This window comes from Silurus aristotelis, assembly GCF_946808225.1.
Source record: "Silurus aristotelis genome assembly, chromosome: 10".
NCBI lineage: Eukaryota > Metazoa > Chordata > Actinopteri > Siluriformes > Siluridae > Silurus > Silurus aristotelis.
In genome coordinates this window covers 28,733,788-28,756,217 of record NC_139583.1, presented here as the reverse complement: position 1 = coordinate 28,756,217, position 22,430 = coordinate 28,733,788, and the positions used below count along the sequence as shown (strand labels likewise).

Here is a 22,430-nt window from a genome sequence, read left to right as displayed (position 1 = left end):
AGTGAATTTTCGGCTAAACATCTGGTTTTACCTCCACTTTCTCCAGCTTACAAATGCAGAACTTTCCATCACCAGTTTCCATCAGATTCTAATATTTCACCATCGTAGCACTGAGTCACTGAGTCACTGAGTCACTGAGTCGTAGCACTGAGTCACTGAGTCACTGAGTCACTGAGTCACTGAGTGGAAGCACCTGTGTTCTGTGTCACTTTAATTCCAGGATGAATTCCTGCGAGACTGAGACATTTGACTGAAGACTGAGGTGAATTTCTGAGGTTTGATGGATGTCCTTATCAATCCTGGAGCTTATGAATAATTCATTACTCACAGGTAGCGTTACTGGCGGTCGATCTAATGTCCAAAAGATATTAATATGTTTTCTTTAGATCTTGTGTCAGCTGATGGCACATTTCTGTTATTTAAAATAAATAATTTTCTTTTTACTGTTCGGATATTATTTTATTGTATTTCATACATACATTCAGCACGTCATCAAAATGTGTTATACAAATTAAGTCATGAGGAAAAACTCTGCCCCCTAAACTTAACCTTTAACCTTTGTCACATTGCATACACATTTCGACAAATACTTTAAGTACTACACATGCATTAATATTGTCTATTATTTTAAATCAGAAAAAAAAGAAAGAAAGAAAGAAAGAAAGAAAGAAAGAAAGAAAGAAAGAAAGAAAGAAAGAAAGAAAGAAAGAAAGACAAACAAAATTAAAGAAAGAAAGAATAAAACACAAATAAAAAAAGAAGGAAGAAAAAAAAACACAAACAAACTAAAAGAAAGAAAGAAAGAAAGAAAGAAAGAAAGAAAGAAAGAAAGAAAGAAAGAAAGAAAGAAAGAAAGAAAGAAAGAAAGAAAGAAACAAACAAACAAAAATAAACAAACAAACAAAAAGAAAGAAAGAAAGAAAGAAAGAAAGAAAGAAAGAAAGAAAGAAAGAAAGAAAGAAAGAAAGAAAGAAAGAAAGAAAGGAACGAACAAACAAACAAACAGAAAGAAAGAAAGAAAGAAAGAAAGAAAGAAAGAAAGAAAGAAAGAAAGAAAGAAAGAAAGAAAGAAAGAAAGAAAGAAAGAAAGAAAGAAAGAAAGAAGCAAACAAACAAACAAACAGAAAGAAAGAAACAAACAAACAAACAAACAGAAAGAAAGAAAGAAAGAAAGAAAGAAAGAAAGAAAGAAAGAAAGAAAGAAAGAAAGAAAGAAAGAAAGAAAGAAAGAAAGAAAGAAAGAAAGAAGCAAACAAACAAACAAACAGAAAGAAAGAAACAAACAAACAGAAAGAAAGAAAGAAAGAAAGAAAGAAAGAAAGAAAGAAAGAAAGAAAGAAAGAAAGAAAGAAAGAAAGAAAGAAAGAAAGAAAGAAAGAAAGAAAGAAAGAAGCCAACATTAGCTCCTGTGTGCTGCTAGCGTGTTTGAGATGATATTTTTCTTTAAATAAACATGGATCTTAAATCCAGAAATAGACTGTTGGGACAGAGGTTCTGGTACAGAGGTTCTGGGTGTATAAGTGTGGTTCTGATCTAAAGCTTTAAGAGAAGTAAAACAGGAAGATGGAATGAAATGAAATGAAATGAAATGAAACGAGATTTGACTGAAATCTAATGGAGATGTGGAAGGCGGCCGTGCAATGATTACGAGCTTTAGATGAGTGTGCATGTAAGCGCAGTCCATCCTTTTTTACATATTTAGCAGACGCTTATCCAAAGGACATACAAATAAGGCAGGATCCAAACGAAGCTCAGAGCAGCAGCAATGTGTGAGATTATTATAGGAAGTGTATAGCCACTGCTCTGTTTGTTTGTCCTCCTTACCTGCAGAGGGCACCCTTTTGTATTTAGTAATATTTCTTTTCAAAAAGTACAAAAGTATTGGTACACCTGACTTTTCCACCCATATGTGGTTCTTCCCCACAGTTGAAGGCACACAGGACGTCTTTAAATGCAGTAGCAATACATTTTCCCTTTGAACTAGGAGACCTAAACCTGTTCAAGCATGACAATACCCCTGTGCACAAAGCCAGCAACATGAGTGAAGATCTGCTTTACATGATTTGGAGTGGAAGATCTTCTGCTATTGAACTCCAACCCACACAAACACATCTGCATCAGTACCTGACTTTACCAACACCCTTATTGCTGAATGAATCTCACACAAATCTCCACAAGCACACTCCAAAATCTAGTGGAACATCTTCCAAGAAGAGTGGAGGGAATTAAAACAGCAAATGAGAAATAAATGTGGAATGGGATCTTCGAGATGAAGCACATATCAATCTGTCAGGTGTTTTTTTTTTTTTTTTTTTTTTTTTTTTACTACAAATACTTTATTTTTGTTGACAATTATATGAATTTATTATTCGAAATTCTGTACACACCTTCTCATTCAGTGTTTTGAAGACATCATGAAGACATCCATACTATGAAAAAACACAAATGGAATCATGTATTTAAAAAAAGGGTTAAACAACCCAGAACTTATTTTTTATCGTCCGAAAGAACCTCCATGCATTTAGCTGTGATGACAGCATGGCAAACTCATGGCATTCTATCATCAGATTCACAAAGATTCACCTGGAATGTTCTTCAGGTCACAGGGTGAGTACAGAGTCAATAGCCGAAAAATATCAGTCCCAAGTGTAGTCTTCAAAACCATCAAATTCTATGATAAAACAGGCTCTACTTAGGACCAAGAGCTACCTCTGCTACAGAGGATAAGTTTATTAGAAAACACAGATTTTCATGAATGCTTCTCGGAGTTCAGACATTATAAGATCCACAGTTCAGAGGAGACTGCGTGAGTCAGACCTTTATGGATTGAACAAAGAAATTTTTACTTCAGAGGAACAAGAAGCAGAAGTAACCTGCCCAGAACTGCTATGAATGGACATGAGATCAGTGGAAAACTATTCGCATTTTCGTTGCCTACACAATTCCTTTATGTTCCGTTATAATTTTAGTGTGTTCAAAAATAATGTACAATGTTAAAAGCAATAAAAAAACAAGGTGAGTCAAAACTTTTGACTGGTACCGTAGGTCTTAGTGCTTTTTGGATTATAGTTAAAAACGCTGTAGTAAAGAAGTCAAACTGAACAGACAGACAGACAGACAGACAGACAGACAGACAGACAGACAGACGAACAGACAGACAGACAGACAGACAGACAGACAGACAGACAGACAGACAGACAGACGAACAGACAGACAGACGAACAGACAGACAGACAGACAGACAGACGGACAGACAGACGAACAGACAGACAGACAGACAAAAAGAAAGAAAGAAAATTAAAAAGAAAAAAAATGAATGAATGAATGAATGAATGAATGAATGAATGAATGAATGAATGAATGAATGAATGAATGAAAGAAATGAATAAAACATTTCAAAAATACATAAAGAAAGAAAGAAAGAAAGAAAGAAAGAAAGAAAGAAAGAAAGAAAGAAAGAAAGAAAGAAAGAAAGAAAGAAAGAAAGAAAGAAAGAAAGAAAGAAACCTGAAAGGTATGAAAACCTGAACGTGAATCTGAAGCTGAGGGAGAGTGAGATAGCGAGATGTTCCTCTGCATGAGGTGTAAAAACTCTGACGTGCAGGAGAACCTGCAAACCTGGGATGATTCAAATAAAGATAGATCTGATCTGATAAAGCAGAACTTTCATACTTCTCCTGGAGTAGAAACGTTTCAGTGGAATGGAGTTTGAGTAATAAAACAGTGCATCAGTATTATTTTCCTTCAGTGGAACTGATGTGATTCGCTCAAGGCTGGTGATGAGATGGTAGTGGTTGGTATGCATGAAGGTTAAGGAGCAGGCAGGCAGCACCACCCCGCTGTCCCTCAGCTCGTTTACTGAGAGTGAGGTGTGCACGAGTGATCCATCGCAGCCGCGCTCGATTAACACTGCCTGCCTGCCTGCCTGCTTTAGAGATCAGCTTTACTGCGGCTGCCTGCCTGCGAGCTCAGAAACACGGCAGCTGCTTTAATACGCGTCTTTACCGGGACTCAGGACCTGGACGGGGGAAGAGAACGCACAAGAACCGCAAGCGATCAGCCCGGAGAGGCGGGTCGGTACCGGGTCGGTACTCCAGGATGGCTTCAGGGGAGCTTTACGAGGTACTGTTTCACTCCTCAGAGTCACATTTGTCAAAATACTTCTAAATTTGAAGAATGGAGGAATTAGGAAGTAAACAGGAGGAAGGTGCATGGACGGAAATATATATATATATATATATATATATATATATATATATATATATATATATATATATATATATATATATATATATATATATATAAAGAAAGGAAGAAAGAAGGAAAGAAAGAAAGAAAGAAAGAAAGAAAGAAAGAAAGAAAGAAAGAAAGAAAGAAAGAAAGAAAGAAAGAAAGAAAGAAAGAAAGAAAGAAAGACGCCGCTGCTGTTCTCTAACTAGGAGACTCTCAGGTCCACATGAACTCCAGGGTTCTTCAAAGAGCTTTCAGCTTGACAGACCCAAAGAATCCAGAACGTCTAGCTAAACTGAAATAGACCCAACACCCACCCGGTCCTGGGGGATTTAAACCTCCATCTTTTTCCTTATTTTTAAAGTCTTTTTAAAGTGCAATCATTAGTTAATTATGCATAAATTAATTTAAATTATATATTGATCAGGTTTGATCTTTTTTTAATCATTTAAATATATGAGTTTAGGAGTATAAGAAGATCTACAGGTGTGTCAAGATCTTTTTTTTTTTCTCCTGCCAGCTGTCGCGTTGTGTCGCGTTTAAAACTCGATATAAAGTGACATCTTTGAGTGACATTGTGACACGCGGTCGGGTTCTGACGTCACAACTCGTGGCGAAAAGAATAAAACAAATAAATAAATAATGCACCGCTATTTTGATGAAGAAATAATCATGTGGTTCCAGTGAACGTGCAGTTTGGTAATCCGGTGTTTTGCGGGGTATTTTAATTTGTTTTTTTTTTCCTTTCTTTTTTGCGGGATGGTGTGTGTGTGTGTGTGTGTGTGTGTGTGTGTGTGTGTGTGTGTGTGTGTGTGTGTTGGGGGGGGGGGGGGTTGTTTGTGGGATGGAGGGTTATGGTTTTTGCCTGGATTTTAAAGCATGACTTGGTGGAATGAAGAGAGAGAAAGGGAGAGAGAGAGAGAGAGAGAGAGAGAGAGAGAGAGAGAGAGAGAGAGAGATAGATGTCATGGCGTCCGTGTTTCGGTTTCTTTTCATGACATGAAGACTTTGTTTCCGAATGAGCCGCTCATATTGGTCACTTTGCAGCAAACAAACAAACAAACAAACAAAACTTGTGGAAGAGAGGAAACAGCTGACTTTTTTTTCTTTTCTGAAATATGAACTTAGGCTTAAGATCATGTTGGAGATGTTTCTATAATGGAGAAAAAATTATGTATCTATATTATGTTTTTGCTTGGTGTGTGTGTGTGTGTGTGTGTGTATGTGTGTGTGTGTGTGTGTGTGTGTGTGTGTGTGTGTGTGTGTGTGTGTTAAATTTTTTTTATACAAAATGTATTTTCCTTGACGTGTCACCTTTCATCACGTGACGTTTGACATCTGATTTGATTTTGGTTCTCGTTCAGGTCCAGCTGAAATGCATTTCTTTTCACATTAATTATATTTCACAAGACAAAAATTGCGTTTGCGTGGATGAGATTTGTCTTAAACCGAGGCCGAATCCTACGAATAAAATCCTGAGTCCTGAAAGATTCTTCAGCGTGTTTCCCTGGAACCTGCTCTGTACAAGGTGAAGTTATAAAGTCTGTATGAAGTGGTTGTATTGATTTTTTTTCCAGTCCACTGTATAAAAAAACGGATGCAGGTTTTTTTTATTTTTTTTTTATGGGACAAGCAGAATGTTTCGAAAGCTCATTGGTTAATTATTGGCTCATCGAGGACAGAAAATGTCCTGATATATATTTTATCATTCAGTCTGAAGCAGATTGTGGACTTTGTTTTCTACGTGTCGGGTGCAGACTCGATGTGAAAAAGGGAATCGTGAATGTGGGTCACATTTTGTAGTTTTAGTCAAGTTTATTGCTATTGCGCTTTTCACACCAGACAAATCAGATTTACTGAATTTAACAGTGAAGGTGAACTGTGTGTATTTCTCCCTGAGGAGCAGCCGTGGAGACTGTGGTGAAGGAAAAACTCCCTTAGATGTTATGAGGAAGAAACCTTGAGAGGAACCAGACTCAAAAGCAGAACCTCATCCTCATTTGGGTGACATCAAGAGTGTGATTATAGTCTTTAAACAATACAGAACACTGGAGAGTGAGAACTCTCTTATGACTGATGTTCTTTCTACAGTCTCATTCAGTCATTTGACTTTATAAAACTAGGAGCTACTGAGCAACTCATAAAATAGCTCAACATTTGAGATCATCACAGATCCAACACCTGCTTCTCCATGCCAGAGCCTTTAAACACTCAAAGAGGTCCAGTGTCCGAACTCCATGTAGTGGGATCCAAATGACACTGGTACGTCTCTAGATGTTTTGGGATGTTTGCAAGCATCTACTTCTTTAAAGGTCCACAATCTTCATGAGGTGGGACGTGACTGGAGCTGGAGCAACCTCAGGATGCCTCGGGATGGGGAGAGAAAGAGAAGCAGTGGAGAGGAATTATTCATGATATTAACAAAAAATAAATCATATAAGGCAATGATGATAAAGCCTTCTCCGTGAAGATTTACATGGGTCGGAGTGGAAGATCTCCTGTTTTAGGATTCTGTTGAACACCTTTGGGATAAATGTAAACGCTGACTGCACCCCCAGGCCTCCTCACCTTCTCACCTACATCACTACCTGACTTTACTAACAAAATCTCACACGTCTACACAAAATCTAGTGGAACATCTTCCACTATTGTGTATTACCAGTATTATGCTCAGGTGTCCACAAACTTTTGTCGTCTTGAATGTTATATATATTTAAAAAGTGTTAATAAATACTGTGAGAATGAAGTTAAATACTTCAAAATGATCATTTAAAAAAATCTGATGAAATTCTTGAGGGTTGGAATAGTTTTCGGAATAATATGTTTTCTGGATGTTTTCCAAGCCAGGTTGAAAACATCTCCCCGTAAATATTCCTCTAGGAACCCCATTTTATATTTCATTCATCTTTTTTTTGGAGGAGTGGACGGAGAGCATCCGCCTGCTCATCGATTCCCTCGTCAGCAGGCGTCTGGAAAAGGCTCGTTTAAATATCCTGATTTATTGTCGGTTACAGTTTGTCGTATTTGTAGGTTCCTCTTCTTCTTCTTGTTTTTCTTCTTCTTCTTCTTCTTTGATCAGACTGCAGGAACAGTGAATATGAAATGTATTTTCTTGGGTCAAGGTACAGGCTGATTGATGATCGTGTGTTAATCCTGGTTCAAATATATTCAAACCGAGAATTTGTGTGTCAGGTTTTTGTTTTTGGTTAATAAAAAACTTAATCAATTAATTAATTATTTAAATAATTGATTGAATCATAAATTGAATAATAAATTAAATTAATTGCAGGATCAAATATGTAAAAGTTTATAAGAATTTAAATTCAAGTAATGACCCATGTGACATGTTTTGACTCCCTGAAAATGGCAAATTTACAAAGCAAATGTTTCATTATTTTTTATTCTTTTCATGAAAACATACACACTACATGGAGCAAAAGTTTGTGGACACCCATACATAAAATTGGTATGTGTTTTATTGAGCATCCCATTCCACAAGTCTCTATTTGCTGTTATAATAATCTGCACTCTTGATCTTCTAAGAAGTTCCAGTAGATTTTGGATTGTGCTTGTGGAGATTTGTGAAGATTCATTCATCCGCAAGGGTGTGAGGAAAGTCAGGTAGTGATGTAGCTGAGAAGATAAGGAGGCCTGAGGTGCAGTCAGTGTTCACATTCATCCCAAAGGTGTTCAGTCGGATTTAGAGCTCTGGAGGAGCAGGATATCTTTAAAGCGTATCTTCATGTATCTGGCTTTGTGTTTGGTCTTTACTTGGTCTCCTAATTCAAGGAAGGGAAATTTTTATTCTAGGTAATTCAAAGACAACAAACGTTTGTCAGTTTGTCGTTCCATCTTTAACACCGATAAACTGCTGTGTATTCGAAACGTGTAAATCAGTTCTGCACATTTGTCTGATGTGAAAGGACAAGAAATGCAAACGAACTCATTGATTTCTCAAATTTTTTTCTTAGCTGCTGCGAGCGAGCGCAAATGTCACATCCATAATGCTGAAATTCAGAATAAACAGGTTTCGGTCTCAGCAGGATCTAAACAGTGCTTTGAAACACGGAGGGAAAAGAAGCAGTAGCGTTTTTTTGAATATATTAATGGTTTAATTTGCACAGTAAACGTGCAAATATCAGCGTTAAACAGCAAAATTAAAGAAATATGGACGTACATGGACGTAAGTATGGACACCCGAATTCTCCTGCCGTATGTGGTTCTTCTGCAAACAATTGTACAGGACGTCTTTGGATGCGGTAGAATTTTTTCTTCCCTTCACCCAAATCTGTTCCAGCATGACACAAAAACTAGGGTTGGAGTGGAAGATCTCCTGCTATAGAGCTCTATTGAAACTCCACAAATCTCCACAAAATCTAGAGGAACATCTTCTCAGAAGAGTGGAGGTTATTATAGCAGCAAATGTGGATTAAATGTAGAATGGGAAGTTGAAAAACTACCAATTCGATGCTCAGGTGTCCATCATGTGTAAATACGTGAAGCTCAGTCTTATTAGAGTTGACTCCGTACACCGTTCCTCACGATTTACAGCCATTTTCAGGTCAATGCGGTTTCCGATTCAATACGCTGAGGAAGACGTTCAAATAAAAATGTACTTTGTTTGTTTTTTAAAGGTTTTTTACTGCATTTTCATCACCATCTTATTTATTCGACGAAATGATTATTAAAACATCACCTCGTCACAGCCGCCTGAATTGGAAACCAAATAAACTCCATGTCCAATGAACCCTTATTTATCCAGGAGAAATGAAGCACCACGAAGAAATCTCACATAGTGAGTGTTAAAATCCAGGGAAAAGAATACGATTCTGAACAGAGCCACTGATACGTAAAGAAACTTGAATAAACTCAACAGAATTCTCTGTACGTGGCGTTAATGATGTGGGAGGCAGTGCCCCGTGAGTACGCTCATAAATCTCATCTGCATCACTGTGAAAAAGACGTGATGTTATGTTTTTTCGTGTAGGAGGTTTCACCACGTACAGCCACTGAAGTGCTTTGATTATGCATCCGACGAAGCTGTTCTTTCTAAATAATTATTCCCGCTTATTGCGCTCAATCCCTGGACACCAAACCGAACGAATGAAGGCTGAAGGTTAACGGGGAACGATGGTGCGCTTTGATATTGAGTCCCATACACTTTTTTATGATCAAACTCTTGATGTCACCCAAATGAGGATGGGTTCCCCTTTTGAGTCTGGTTCCTCTCAAGGTTTCTTCCTCATAACATCTAAGGGAGTTTTTTCTTGCCACAGTCGCCATGGTGCTCATCAGGGATAAACACACATCATTCACCTTCACTGTTGATTTCTGTAAAGCTGCTGTGAGACAATGTCTGTTGTGAAAAGCGCAATAGAAATAAACTTGACTTGACAATTTGGAACGGAAGTTTGTGGACACCTAACCAGTAAGATTGGTATGTTCTTCTTGAACTTCACATTCCACAATTTAGTCCCAGTTTACTGATATAATAAGCTATAAAAACTGTAAAATAGATTTTGTGGAGATTTGTGGAGATACATTCATCTATATAGTCTTTAGTAAAGGCAGGTAGGGATGTAGGTGAGAAGATAAGGAGGCCTGGGGTGCAGTCAGCATTCACATTCATTGTTCAGTAGTGAAATTTATAGCGGGAGATCTTCTACATCTTCCAACCCATGTAAAGCATATTTTCATGGAGCAACAAATTTGTGCACCAGTGAAAGGTTATAACAATGTTACACCAAACAAATTCAATACGATACGACAAATTTCTCGTTTGGGGAAGAACCTCATATCGGCGTGATGGTCTGGTTATCAAGGAAAAAAGGGACAGAAATGTGATTTAGATTGGAAGAGGATTTATATTTATTAATAAATAATAAGTAGATTGTGCCGGATGAGACGTAAATCATCCCAGAGCAGTGGAAGGGAAATTGTCCAGAATGTCAGGATTCACCATGTCAAGAGCTGCACCATGGTTCATCAAAATAAGCACACTGACGGCAGCAGAATCAGCATGGAGAGAAGATCATTAGTGGCAAGTTTGCTAGAGCAGGTTGGTTAAGATGCAGTGGACTGGACTGAGAAGAGCTGTAACATTCGGTGAAAATGCAGACAAAAGTATTGGGACACTTGACTTTTCCAGCCATTTGTTTTTTCTTCACCAAACTACACAATCTTCTTTCCTTCCCAACTAGCAGAAGCAAACCTGTTCTGACATGACAATATCCCTTCTTCTATGAAGATCTGCTTTATATTAGATGGAGTGGAAGATCTTGATTAACCTGCTATAAAGCTTTAACCCTATGTAACACCTTTCGGGGTGTATGTGAACGCTGACTACACCCCAGGCCTCCTCACCTTCTCACCTACATCAATACCTGACTTAGCTAAATGAATCTCTTCAAATCTCCACAAAGTCTAGTGGAAACTCTTCCCATGAGGGTGAATATTATTATAGCCAGTCGGAACTAAATGTGAAATAAGATGTTTAAAAAAAGAAGCACCTACCGATTTTATGGTCAGGTGTCCACAAACTTTTGGTAACTAATTAAAATGCCCTTGCTATTAGCATGAATGATAAATTTAGCTTTACTTTGTATTTAATTATAATGTGCAGCAATTTATTCCAACCCATGACTTGTTTAAGAGTAAAAAAAAAAAAAAAAAAACTTCTGGTCCAAAACAAGGAAAATGAACAAGAATTAAACAAATGTTGTTACTTACAAGGCTGCAAAACATTTCAAGTAATTGAACCATACTGATTATATTATCTATTCGTTTAATTCTTGCACAATCATTTTTAATTAGGGTTGAATTATGATTATTATTTGAGGCTGGCAGCCAGTTCTTCATTCTTGAATGCATATTTCCTTTGATTTTTAAAGGTTATAATAGTTAAATGTCACCTTAATCATGGAATCACGCCTCTAAATTGAGAAGCCGAGGCACGTTTTTTCAGTGTATCCAGAGTTATTTTAAGTGCTGAGGTACGGAACCACGTTGAAAGGACTTATTGATGAAGTGGGAAATGGGGCATGAGAAAACAGATGAGATGAGGGCGATTGGAACCAGTTCAAGCTGCCAGATGGAGGGAATAGATTTGGAAATAAGCACGGAAACACAACGCAACGTGAGTCACGTGGTCGAGGAGGTTTAAGTTCTTCAGCTGCCTCTATTGATAGAAAGGGTGTTTATTCGATCTCTTTATTTAAGCGGATCTTTTACGCAAGGCCCTGACACGGACAGAGAGATCAGCGGACTTCATTAAGTGCTTAACAATTTACTACAGGTTTCCATTCAGGAGGTTCAGGGATAAACCAATGAAGAAGCGTGGTTATGGTTGTGAACTGGGTTCGATATTTTTCCAACCAGAATTGGGATCGGAAGAGTGATGAGAAAAGTAGGCAGGAGAACAAGGAGATGCAGCAGCAGGTTAAGAGGGATGTGGTGAAAGCCAAGAAAAAAAAAGGCATATGAGTAGCTGTATTAGAAGTTGAACACTGAGGAAGGAGAAAAGGATTTGTAGCGATTGGCCAGGCAGAGGAACCGAGCTGGGAAGGATGTGCTGCAAGCTGGAGCAATAAAAGATGGAGATGGAAATGTGTTGAATAGTGAGGAGAGTGTGTTGAGAAAATGGAGGGAGTATTTTAAGCAGCTGATGAACGAGGGAAATAAGCGAGAGAGAAGGTTAGATGGTGTGGAGATGGTGAAGCAGGAAGTGGATAGGATTAGTAAGGAGGAAGTGAGAGCGGTGATTAAGAGGATGAAGAGTGGAAAGTCGGTTGGACCAGATGACATACCGGTAGAAGTATGGAGATGTTTAGGAGAGATGCAGTGAAGTTTTTAACAAGATTGTTTAACAGGATTCTGAAAGGTGAGATGATGCCTGAGGAATGGAGAAGGAGTGTGCTGGTAGTGATCTTTAAGAATAAGGGAGATGTGCAGACCTGCAGTAACTACAGGGGAATAAAGTTGATCAGTCACAACATGAAGTTATGGGAAAGAGTAGTGGAAGCCAGGCTGAGAGAAGAGGTGACCATCTGTGAGCAACAGTATGGTTTCATGCCAAGGAAGAGCACCACAGAGTGGTGTCAGAGAAGTATGTGAGGGTGGTGCAGGACATTTATGAGGACAGTGTGACAGCAGTGAAGTGTGCAGTAGGAACGACAGACTGGTTCAAGGTGGAGGTTGGATCGGGTCTACGCTCTGACCCCAGCTCCCTAACATCGTTAGGATCTACGAAGAAAGAAGTTTTTTTGGAAAGAAGACACTTTGGGCTTTACTATTCATAGCTATCCATAATGCTCAAAAACATCACTGAATTGCCTCGAAAATCTTCAGTGCTGCATTGAAGTTTTTTTTATTTCATATACAAATACATAAAATCAGTCCTGGAGCAATCCAGAAAAGTATTTTGATGGAGATATCATGAAAAAACATTCACATCAGGGAGATTCTGGGTTTTGGGAACAATGGTTAACAATGATTAGTCAGTGGGACCAAATGTGATCTGAGATTGTTTTCAGGAAAAGGATCAGTGATTGGTTGTAAGGAACAATGGTGATTAGTGATTGGATTTTGGAAACAGTAATAATTATGTGAATGGTCTGATCAGGCTGGTCTGATTTTTTCATAGAACGGTCGTTTAGTGCAAATTTGCCGATCTGATTTACGTGTCTAATATCCTGTGTCTGTCACTTGGCCCATGTCCAATAACTCTTAGGAAAAACAGGAATTGTCTGCTTGACCAGTTTGTAGGAATCTAATTGCCAGCAGAATAATAAACAGTGAGGCAGAGTCAGCAGACACACACATACCAAGGACTCGGAAGTAATCAGCAGCCTAGCAGAGAGTGTTGTAACTATGGAGTCGGTATGGTGTATCGCTAATTAGCATCGACCAAAAGCGCCAGCAGCCCACGAGTTGGTGCCGTATCCCCTGTACACATTTTACATGCACTCAGGAGGCGACTTGGAGAAAGAAAAAAAAAACAGTCATTAGCCGACACTAGCAAACCAAGTCAAAATCCACAGTTAGGGAAAAGTCTAGCTACACTGACATAACTCAGCTAATGAGCTACACGCTAGCCGACATGGCGCCAGACTCTGTGGGACAAGGCTCGGGTCTGGCCATGATGTCCATTAGAGTGCATTTTGGAAACAACGGTAGAGTTTTTACAAATATGTAATCAAATACAAAATAAATGAAGATGAACAATGAAGCACAAAATCAAAGCAAAAAAAAAAAAAAACACAGTTATAATAAAATCAGGTGAAATTGCTTAAATGGAGTTAAGTTAAATGGACCTCTAATATTTGGGTCATGTTGTTTTGCTAAATCGCTTTCATACTTGTGCTATGACCGTCCTTTACATCGACTGTGCTACTAAAGCTACGAACGTGAGCATTGTGTTTGTGAAAATCTCGAGGCGGGATTTCAATCGTTTCAATCATTGATGCCTAAAAAGCAAGAGAATAATTGTCTTATATTTGTCTCGTCTTGTAATTGTCTTGTGGAGCTCTGAGTATATATTTATTGTTTATTACCGTTTAGCTTATTAGTCCTGCAGACTTCATCATTTAAATGAAGTCTTCATCATTTAAACTTTTATCACCTTGTCGCAACTTGACAGTTAAAAAAAAGTCCAATTTTGTTGAACCTGTTCACACGCTAGCCTCAGATTCCTCTTCATTACGGAGAGTGGAACCTGATGTGGTTGTTTCACTGCAAAAAAAAAAAAAAAAAACGTTTCAATATAAGAAATAAATGCATTATTTAAGAAGATACAGACTAGAAACAAGTAAAAAACCATCTGCCAGTCTAATAAGAATATGCATCAAAACACTTATTTAAAGCCGTCAATTTAGCCAAATTATATTAAAACGATCGTGTTAATCAATTAATAAACAGTTTGCTTTTCTTAATTTGTAAAAAAGACCTTAAAACCAGAGAACAAGAGAATTCTTACTGAACACTGAAAGATATTCAACATGAGAAACTAAAATCCAACTACAGAACAACTTTTTTTCCTGAATAACCTTATAACCATTCTTTTACATGCTGTTTTTTCGACCTCTTAAATGCTGCTACTGCTGGGGGTTTTTTGCACTGCATTGTGTCTGTTTATATTTACTCCCAGTTATAGTTTTTATAGTTCTCTTTGCACAGTACTGTATATTCAGAGTATACAGTAAGTTTACCGGTCGGCGCTATTTTGGGTTATGTGTTTTGTCTTGTGTTTCTGTATGCACTGTCTGTCTTTACTGTTTTTCGTCTGCACTGTTTGCACTCGATGCACTTTATGTAGCTTTGTGTTGTAGCTCTATGTTGTTTAGTGTAGCACCAGGGTTCTGGAGGAACAATGTCTTGTTTTTACTGTGTATTGTGTACCACTGTGTATAGTAGAAATAACAATAAAAGCCTCTTGACTTGAATTGACTTGACTTGACTTGACTTGACTTGATTTGACTTGACTTGAAAACCAGTTATTTCAGTGCAACTGTATTCTTAAAGGATACAAAGCCTCAAATGATTTCTCTGAAGGTAATTAAGCTCACTAACTAAGTAAGAAAAAAAATCTTTAACCGATCAGAATAATCTTACAGGTTCCGCTCCTGCATAGTACAGATGGTCCCCGAGTTACGATGGTTCGAGTTACGATTTTTCGATCTTACGATAACGATATCGATATGACAAAATTGTAAAAAAAATACTTACAATTTCGTGCAACAGACAGCAGTGTACGATGTACGATACGTCAGACTCTCCCCCACTCTCGCTAGCGGTCGACGGAGTAAAGTTGTCTCAGTGTTGATGTTTATAAATTGGATTGTAAGCCTTGACTGGATGAAGAGTTTTTGCAGTGTTGCTGTTGTAGATGTTTTACTTTTCATTTGAGATGCTTTTCTGCTCAACACAGTTGTAATGAGTGGCTAATTGAGTTCTCGTAGCCGTCCTGATAACTTGAAACAGTCTGGTCATTTTTTTTCCCCTCTCTCTCTCTTTCTTCACTTGCAGTATCTTCATGGTTTTGTTGTGGAGGTTTTCTCCACTGTTCTGTTTCAACCTTATGAAACTGGTGTGGGTGAAAACCCAAAAAGAGAATTTTTTAAATACTGAATACAAAGCACCATCAGGCTCGCTACAGAGAGCCACTGAGATCACATATTTATCTCCATTCTAATGTTTGATGTAAAGATTAACTGAAGATCTTAACCAGTATCTGCAACTGAGGTGAAAAAAGTATTTAGGACATTAATGTTAATAGCAAATGTGTCGGGCATTAATGCTAACGCAGAGCGATTTCTTTGCAAATCTAAATCGAGCAATTTGAAGCGAATAAACTCGAGCAATAATATTGATTTTCTGTGCTTTAACAGAACACCAGTGAGTGAAGCATTACTGCACGGAAAGTTCAGCAATGCAATTTACTCGCTTTGGCTCTCGACTCTCAATCTGAAATGAAACAATGACTGCGAGGTTACAGTGCAGATGGCGATTTCAATCAGCCGTTATGGGCTGCGGAGTGGCAGGGAAACTGTATATACTGTCAGCGGAATGAGATCTAGAGCTGGGGTTCCTCAGGTTGTGCTAGAAGATCCAAAAGTGGGCAGTAATTATGGTTGATAAGGAACAGGAGGAGGATGTTATAATGGAGGGAGTTCATAATGTTGCTGACTGTGTAGGATTTACAACCAAATACTGAAACTGCTATCTCTATCAAAGCGTCTGTGTTTACGACTTATTTACGATCATTATTTCAATCATTTCAACTTGATTCTACGATGGCGTTTTAGTGCCACCTTAAAAAAAATTTAAATCGAAGAATAAAGTCGTAGCGATACGAGAATTAAGCGCAGAGTGATTTCTTTAATCATCCTTATGGTCTCTTGAGAAACAACATATCACACATTAATATCATTCAGACTGCACAAAAGTGCCAATTATCTGTCAGATGTTTTTATTTGTTTTTTTTTTTCGAATAATTTGAGTTTCCTACAATAACCGCTGCAGTGTTCATTTACTAATTATGACTCTGTGCCGATGTAGAGATAAATTAAGAGGTAAATCTCCAAATCCTTCACATCCATTTTATGCAAAACATCGAAACGCTACTTGCAAAATTTTATTGTAGTTTTTTTTCCCAAATGTTACCACTTTAATCGCGTATTGCTATGACTTTATTCACAAAATATTTCGCCATATTCTCGTAGTGCTACGACTTCAATTCGCAAATTGAAAAAAAATTTGTTTGGTTCTTGGAAGGACGTTTGTTACTATTCTTTGGGTAAAATTTTGTGAAAAATGTTAAATTTTGTAAAAAAATTTGTAAAAATTTATTGTAAATTGAATCATCCCTTAATCGCACCTTTTAAATACTTTTTCATCGTCATATTTGGAAGAAGTAAAGAATCTGCATTTTGTCCTCAAATTGCTCTCATTTGTTTGTGATTTAAATAGGAAGCTGCTCGAATGTCAAATGAGGAAAATTTTAAAAGTTCACAATATTACAAATTTTCTTATGAATTTGTGTCACATGACTTCGTCAAATGTATTAACAAGTCCATGGATTGTGACTTCACTGGGCTTTATAACCAGCAATGAAAAATGATACACACAAAACGATACAGCTATTCTTCTGTTCCGAACAAAGTGATTCAGTTTCTGCAAATCAGTATCGGTCTTCGTTTCCTCCAGTGTTCTTCCAGTGCGACAGCAATTCAAAGCTGAAAGATCACCGATTCCCTGGTGACAGAGGCGGTATCGTAGTAGCAGTGCTACAGAAGATATCAGCCTTTGGCTACAGAGATGATGTCATTTGGAACATCAAAAAGTCTGTGACATGTAGAACATGTGTTGGAAGAATCTCAGACACACAAGCAACAGAATTCTCACAATTTGGAGTCACATGAGGAAAATGTATTCCAAAGAAAAGCAGAACGGAGAAAGATGGGTGAAAGAAAAACAGTGAAAATCTCATCAAATACCTATAATGTGTGCGTAAATACATGAATAAAAGCTCAGTCCTATTAGAGTTGACACGGTACACCGATCCTCACGATTTACAGCCATACGACCATTTTTAGGTCAATGTGGTTCACGATTCAATACGCTGAGGAAGAGGTACAACTAAAAATGTACTTTGTTTGTTTTTGAGGGTTTTCCACTGCATTTTCATCACCATCTTATTAATTCGACGAACTCCTCGTCCAATGAACCCTTATTAATCCAGGAGATATGAAGCACCACGAAGCAATCTCACATAGTGAGTGTTAAAATCCAGGGAAATGAATACGATTCTGAGCCACTGATATTAAAGAAACTCAAATAAACTCGTTTTTCAGAGCGCTGAGCATTTCGTTTCCTCAGAATTCTTCATACATGGCGTTAATGATGTGGGAGGATTTATGAGTATACTCATAAATCTGCTCCCCTGACTGAACCCTCAGGCCTCCTCACCTCACCTACATCAGTACCTGACTTTACTAAGTAGCTGAATGAGATGAGCTTTACAGAGATAAAACAGTTACAAAAGAACGTATAAGTTTGTTAATAATAATCGTAAGTTTATCCATAATGAGTGAGCCAGTGGTGAGTGTGGTGAGTATAAAACTCCCTGAGATGCCATGTGGAAGAAACTCCAAAGAGAACCTCATCCTCAGCCTCAACACCGATTGTACATCATTAATGATTTACACTCAAATGCAAAACTGTGCCTGTGGTTTTCCACACATTGTAGCAGACTGATAATAATCACAATCCAAGTCTATCCTCAAGGTTCTTGAGTGAATGTCGGTGAAATTTGTGAATGTCAGTGAAATTTGAGTGAATGTCAGTGAAATTTGTTCATCATGTTCACTATAATGGAGTATATAGTGATAAAGTATATGGAGATTCTATACCATGATCATGGATTCATTTAGTCAGAGTACAGAATTAAAACAGCTGATGTTCGACTGCATTTATTTACAGCCTGCATTGTGTATAAAGTCTTTTAACCCTGCAATGGACAAACACTAAAGGACACACAAACCACAAGCTCTATTTCAAGTCATGAGCGTGGGAGGCTGTTTTCTGAAACGCTGAGTTGCATTCAAACACAGAGAGAGCGAGAGAGGAAGAGATGTGGTGGCTTTCATATCATGAGAAAACGATCTACAGAACAAAACCACGACTGATTTATTCTGTAAAAAAAAATCTTTCACACACTTTTTTGTACTATTCGAGTCTGATTCAAAGGGAAATTGATCATTTAGCTTTGTTTGGTTTGATGTGGATATAATTTTAACGAATCGAGCAGCAATTCATTGGTTGGAAATGCTCAGGCTGAAGAAGTCGCACAGGAATTTGATAGACTTAATAGAATAGCTGATTATGTAATTTGACAGGGTGATCGACGTTTCTAGAACAGGCATTGCACTGTAAGTGGTGATGGGACAAGCTAGGCGTCAAACAACCCCGCAACTTGAATGACAGTTCAGTCATAATGAAGCAGTGGATGCTACAGCACCAATGGAAGTTCTTTAAAACATGTTCCCTGGACGCCTCATTTCACATTTCAGCGATGTGCCATGTGCAACAATTCTAATTCCTAAATCCCCATAGAGTCTTTACCACGAGGTGCCATGTTGAACATCTAGTGGTCAGTATAAGAGAATTGAAGTTGGCAGTTATTTAGACAATAATGGCTGTATCTCAAGTTATTTTCAGAGGACAGTAAATCTAATTTTAATTTGTATAGTATTGTCCCTTGGGAAGATAGTAAAATGGTTGCTGAATGTGACTGGTGCACTCACTTTTTTGAGATACTGTGTAACTTGGTGGTTTAGGTGTTAGACCTGTGATTGTGAAGTTGAGTTTAAATCCGAACATCATTTGGCTCAGGGGCCACTGCTGGGCCCCTGGGCAAGGTTCTTAACCCCTTAACTGCTTAGTTGGATCAATAGGATAAATGTAAGTCACTCTGGATAATGCCAAATACCATACATTTAAAACAGATCTGCTGTTAAACAGAATGAATCAACACCCTCAGACCAATCAGAAATCAGCTACAAGACTTGTGTCTATTCTTGTAAAAATGGCGATTGATGTTAATTTGAATGGAAAGAGATGGTTGTGGATAAATTGTGTTTGAAACCAGCTCGTCTATCAAAACTGCTCTTGTGTAAAGAATCAACATTTCGGCATCGCCCAGTGATGTGTCCAGAAAACTGTACTACAAGCTCTTTAATCCATTTACTACAACACATCTTCTGTTAGAGAGTATTTTGAGAGGTTACTCGAGTCTGTGCGGCGTATCGACGCATTTCATTGTTCAGAGTGTAAATGAAAAAGAAAGACACAGGAGAATAATCAATAATTAATAATGGCATAATGAGGCGGAGTTACTGATACTACTGCACAATGTATTGCTTTCCAATAACAGCACAGAATGAACGTATTTACATTTATGGCAATTGGCAGATGTTCTTATCCATAGTGACTTTCAACTGAGCAGTTTGGGGTTAAAGGCTTTGCTCAAGGGCAGAAGCTTTCTTACAGCACAGAGGTGTAAATAATGATATAATAATATTTTTGAAAATGTAATATATATATATATATATATACAGTACAGACCAAGAGATTGGACACACCTTCTCATTCAAAGAGTTTTCTTTATTTTCATGACTATAAAAATTGTAGATTCACACTGAAGGCATCAAAACTATGAATGAACACATGTGGAATTATATATGGAATTATATACATAACAAAAAAGTGTGAAACAACTGAAAAATGTCATATTGTAGGTTCTTCAAAGTAGCCACCTTTTGCTTTGATTACTGCTTTGCACACTCTCGGCATTCTCTTGATGAGCTTCAAGAGGTAGTCACCTGAAATGGTCTTCCAACAGTCTTGAAGGAGTTCCTCGAGAGATGCTTGGCACTTGTTGGCCCTTTTGCCTTCACTCTGCGGTCCAGCTCACCCCTAAACCATCTCGATTGGGTTCAGGTCCGGTGACTGTGGAGGCCAGGTCATCTGGTGCAGCACCCCATCACTCTCCTTCTTGGTCAAATAGCCCTTGATGCCTTCAGTGTGACTCTACAATTTTCATAGTCATGAAAATAAAGAAAACTCTTTGAATGAGAAGGTGTGTCCAAACTTTTGGTCTGTACTGTATATATATATACTGTACATATTTAACATTTTTAATAATATATTTTATATAATGTAACATTTATATAATGTAATAATATTGTAATATTATATTGTAATATATTACAATATAAATGTAATTTCATTATTTACATCTTATTTTTTATGTACTTTTTTTTTTTTTTTTTTTTTACTTTTTCTTAATTTAATAACAGCACATTGTACTTTTTTCACATTTAAAATGACAAAACATTACATTTTGTGGAACATTCACATTGTTCTTGTTTTATGTAGTCCCTGTTCTCACTTTCGTTATAGCAGCTATAAACGCTCATTCCCTCAAGAGGCTCAATTATTTCTCTCTCGCTCCTAAAAATAATAGGATAAAAATAATAATAGTAATAATAATAACACTCATCATCATCCTCATCATAACGATTATAAATTTTATTTTTATATATCGGAAATGTGTAATGTTACGGCTTTTTCTCTGACTGCTGGCAGACTGTAATTAAACTGGAGACCTTCATAAACGTAAAAAAAAAAACGTCTCATCAGAAGACAGTTATAATATGAGCCATTACCATTGAAACGTATTAAACCGACGACTGCATTAAAATTAACCTCCTTTTTAGCTGCACTACTGTACTACAGAGCTGCTGTTCCAGGAAATGACCAACACACCATCGGACCAATCACAAATCAGCAGCACCGTGTGCTACAAGAATTAGGGCTCACATGGTGTTGTGCGGTTCTGTCCCTCGCAGTTTAACACGTGACTTAAAATTTTCTGCGCAGACGTTAAACGAAGAGAGCAGTGAGATAGAGAAGAACATCTTGGAGTTCTTATCTGTTTCTCACAGCAGCTGATAAACAGGAATGAAACCTCCCTATGAGGGTAGAAGGGTTTGTGTTTTGTGTTTGGATTGGGGCTGCAACTAGCAATTATTTTGGTAATCGATTAATCGGATGATTTTTAATATTGTTCGACTAATCGGATAAAAAAAAAATTATTAGATGTTTTGCTCATTACAACTATAGAACACCCTAATTATTAGTATGTATGTATAAAAGTGTACTTAAAAATACAAAAGCCAGACATTGAGTTAAGACATTTTAAGCTTTTAGTGGCTGCTTGTCGAGGAGTGAATGTTGGATTTCTCCTTTAAACAAATTCAATCATGCTGGGTTTTCTTTCTGTAAAAAATAAATAAATAAATAAATAAAATTTAAATTAAAAAACAGCATTGGAGAATGCAAGGTGAAGCAATTTGTGACAATCAGGCTTAAAAAAACTCTCCATAAAATATTATACCACATTGTTTTGACAATTTTTGTTTCTAGCATCTAGAATATATAATCTATTTAATTTTATAATAATAAAAATGAATATGCATAAATGAAATCATCGAAAACAAGCATTTAAAACGTAGTAAAGTCGCAGTAAATCACGTTCGAAAACAGATACATACTGTTAAAAGTATAAAAGTTACTGTTGCATACAAATGTATAGAAAAACGGGTTGGAACGGAGAAACGCAGCAAGCTAACGTGCTTGAGTTTTCGCTTATCGTGCTGATGTTTCACATACGAGAGTCCAGTGTGTTTTCTTTTCTCATGCTCGTGCATCACTGTGGTACTTCCATCCCACACATGCTCTGCTTTGCATGTAACTTCCAGGTACAGTTTTCTTTGTTGTGTTTAATATAAAATGTTCCCTTTTTTTTATATATATAAAACTTCACTTGAATTAGGAGACCCAAACCTGTTTTAGCATGATAACGCTTCTGGGCGCAAAACCAGCTCTATGAAGATCTGCATTACATTGGTTGGAGTGGAACATTTCTTGCTATGATGCTGACCGCATCTTAGGCCTCCTCACCTCACCTACATCAGTATTTGACTTTACTAACTGGCTGAATGAGCATGGATCTCCACAAACACACTCCAAAATCTAGTAGAACATCTTCCCAGAAGGGTGGAGAGGCAAACACATTGTCCACATAGATTAGTGTGTATACATAAAACCACAGTAACAACGATGATGAAAACATTAAAACG

General features: G+C 37.4%; 1 protein-coding gene across 1 annotated transcript in view; it reads left to right on the top strand.

Annotated features, from left to right (window-relative positions):
- Nucleotides 1–3,816: 3,816 nt before the first annotated feature.
- The window catches only part of LOC310732456 (chromodomain Y-like protein 2), a 48,183-nt gene continuing 29,569 nt past the window's right edge, over nt 3,817–22,430 (top strand). The window contains exon 1 of the mRNA XM_083553042.1: nt 3,817–4,122. Coding sequence (XP_083409168.1) covers nt 4,099–4,122 — 24 coding nt within the window. The 5' untranslated portion in view covers nt 3,817–4,098. The remainder of the gene's footprint in view (nt 4,123–22,430) is intronic.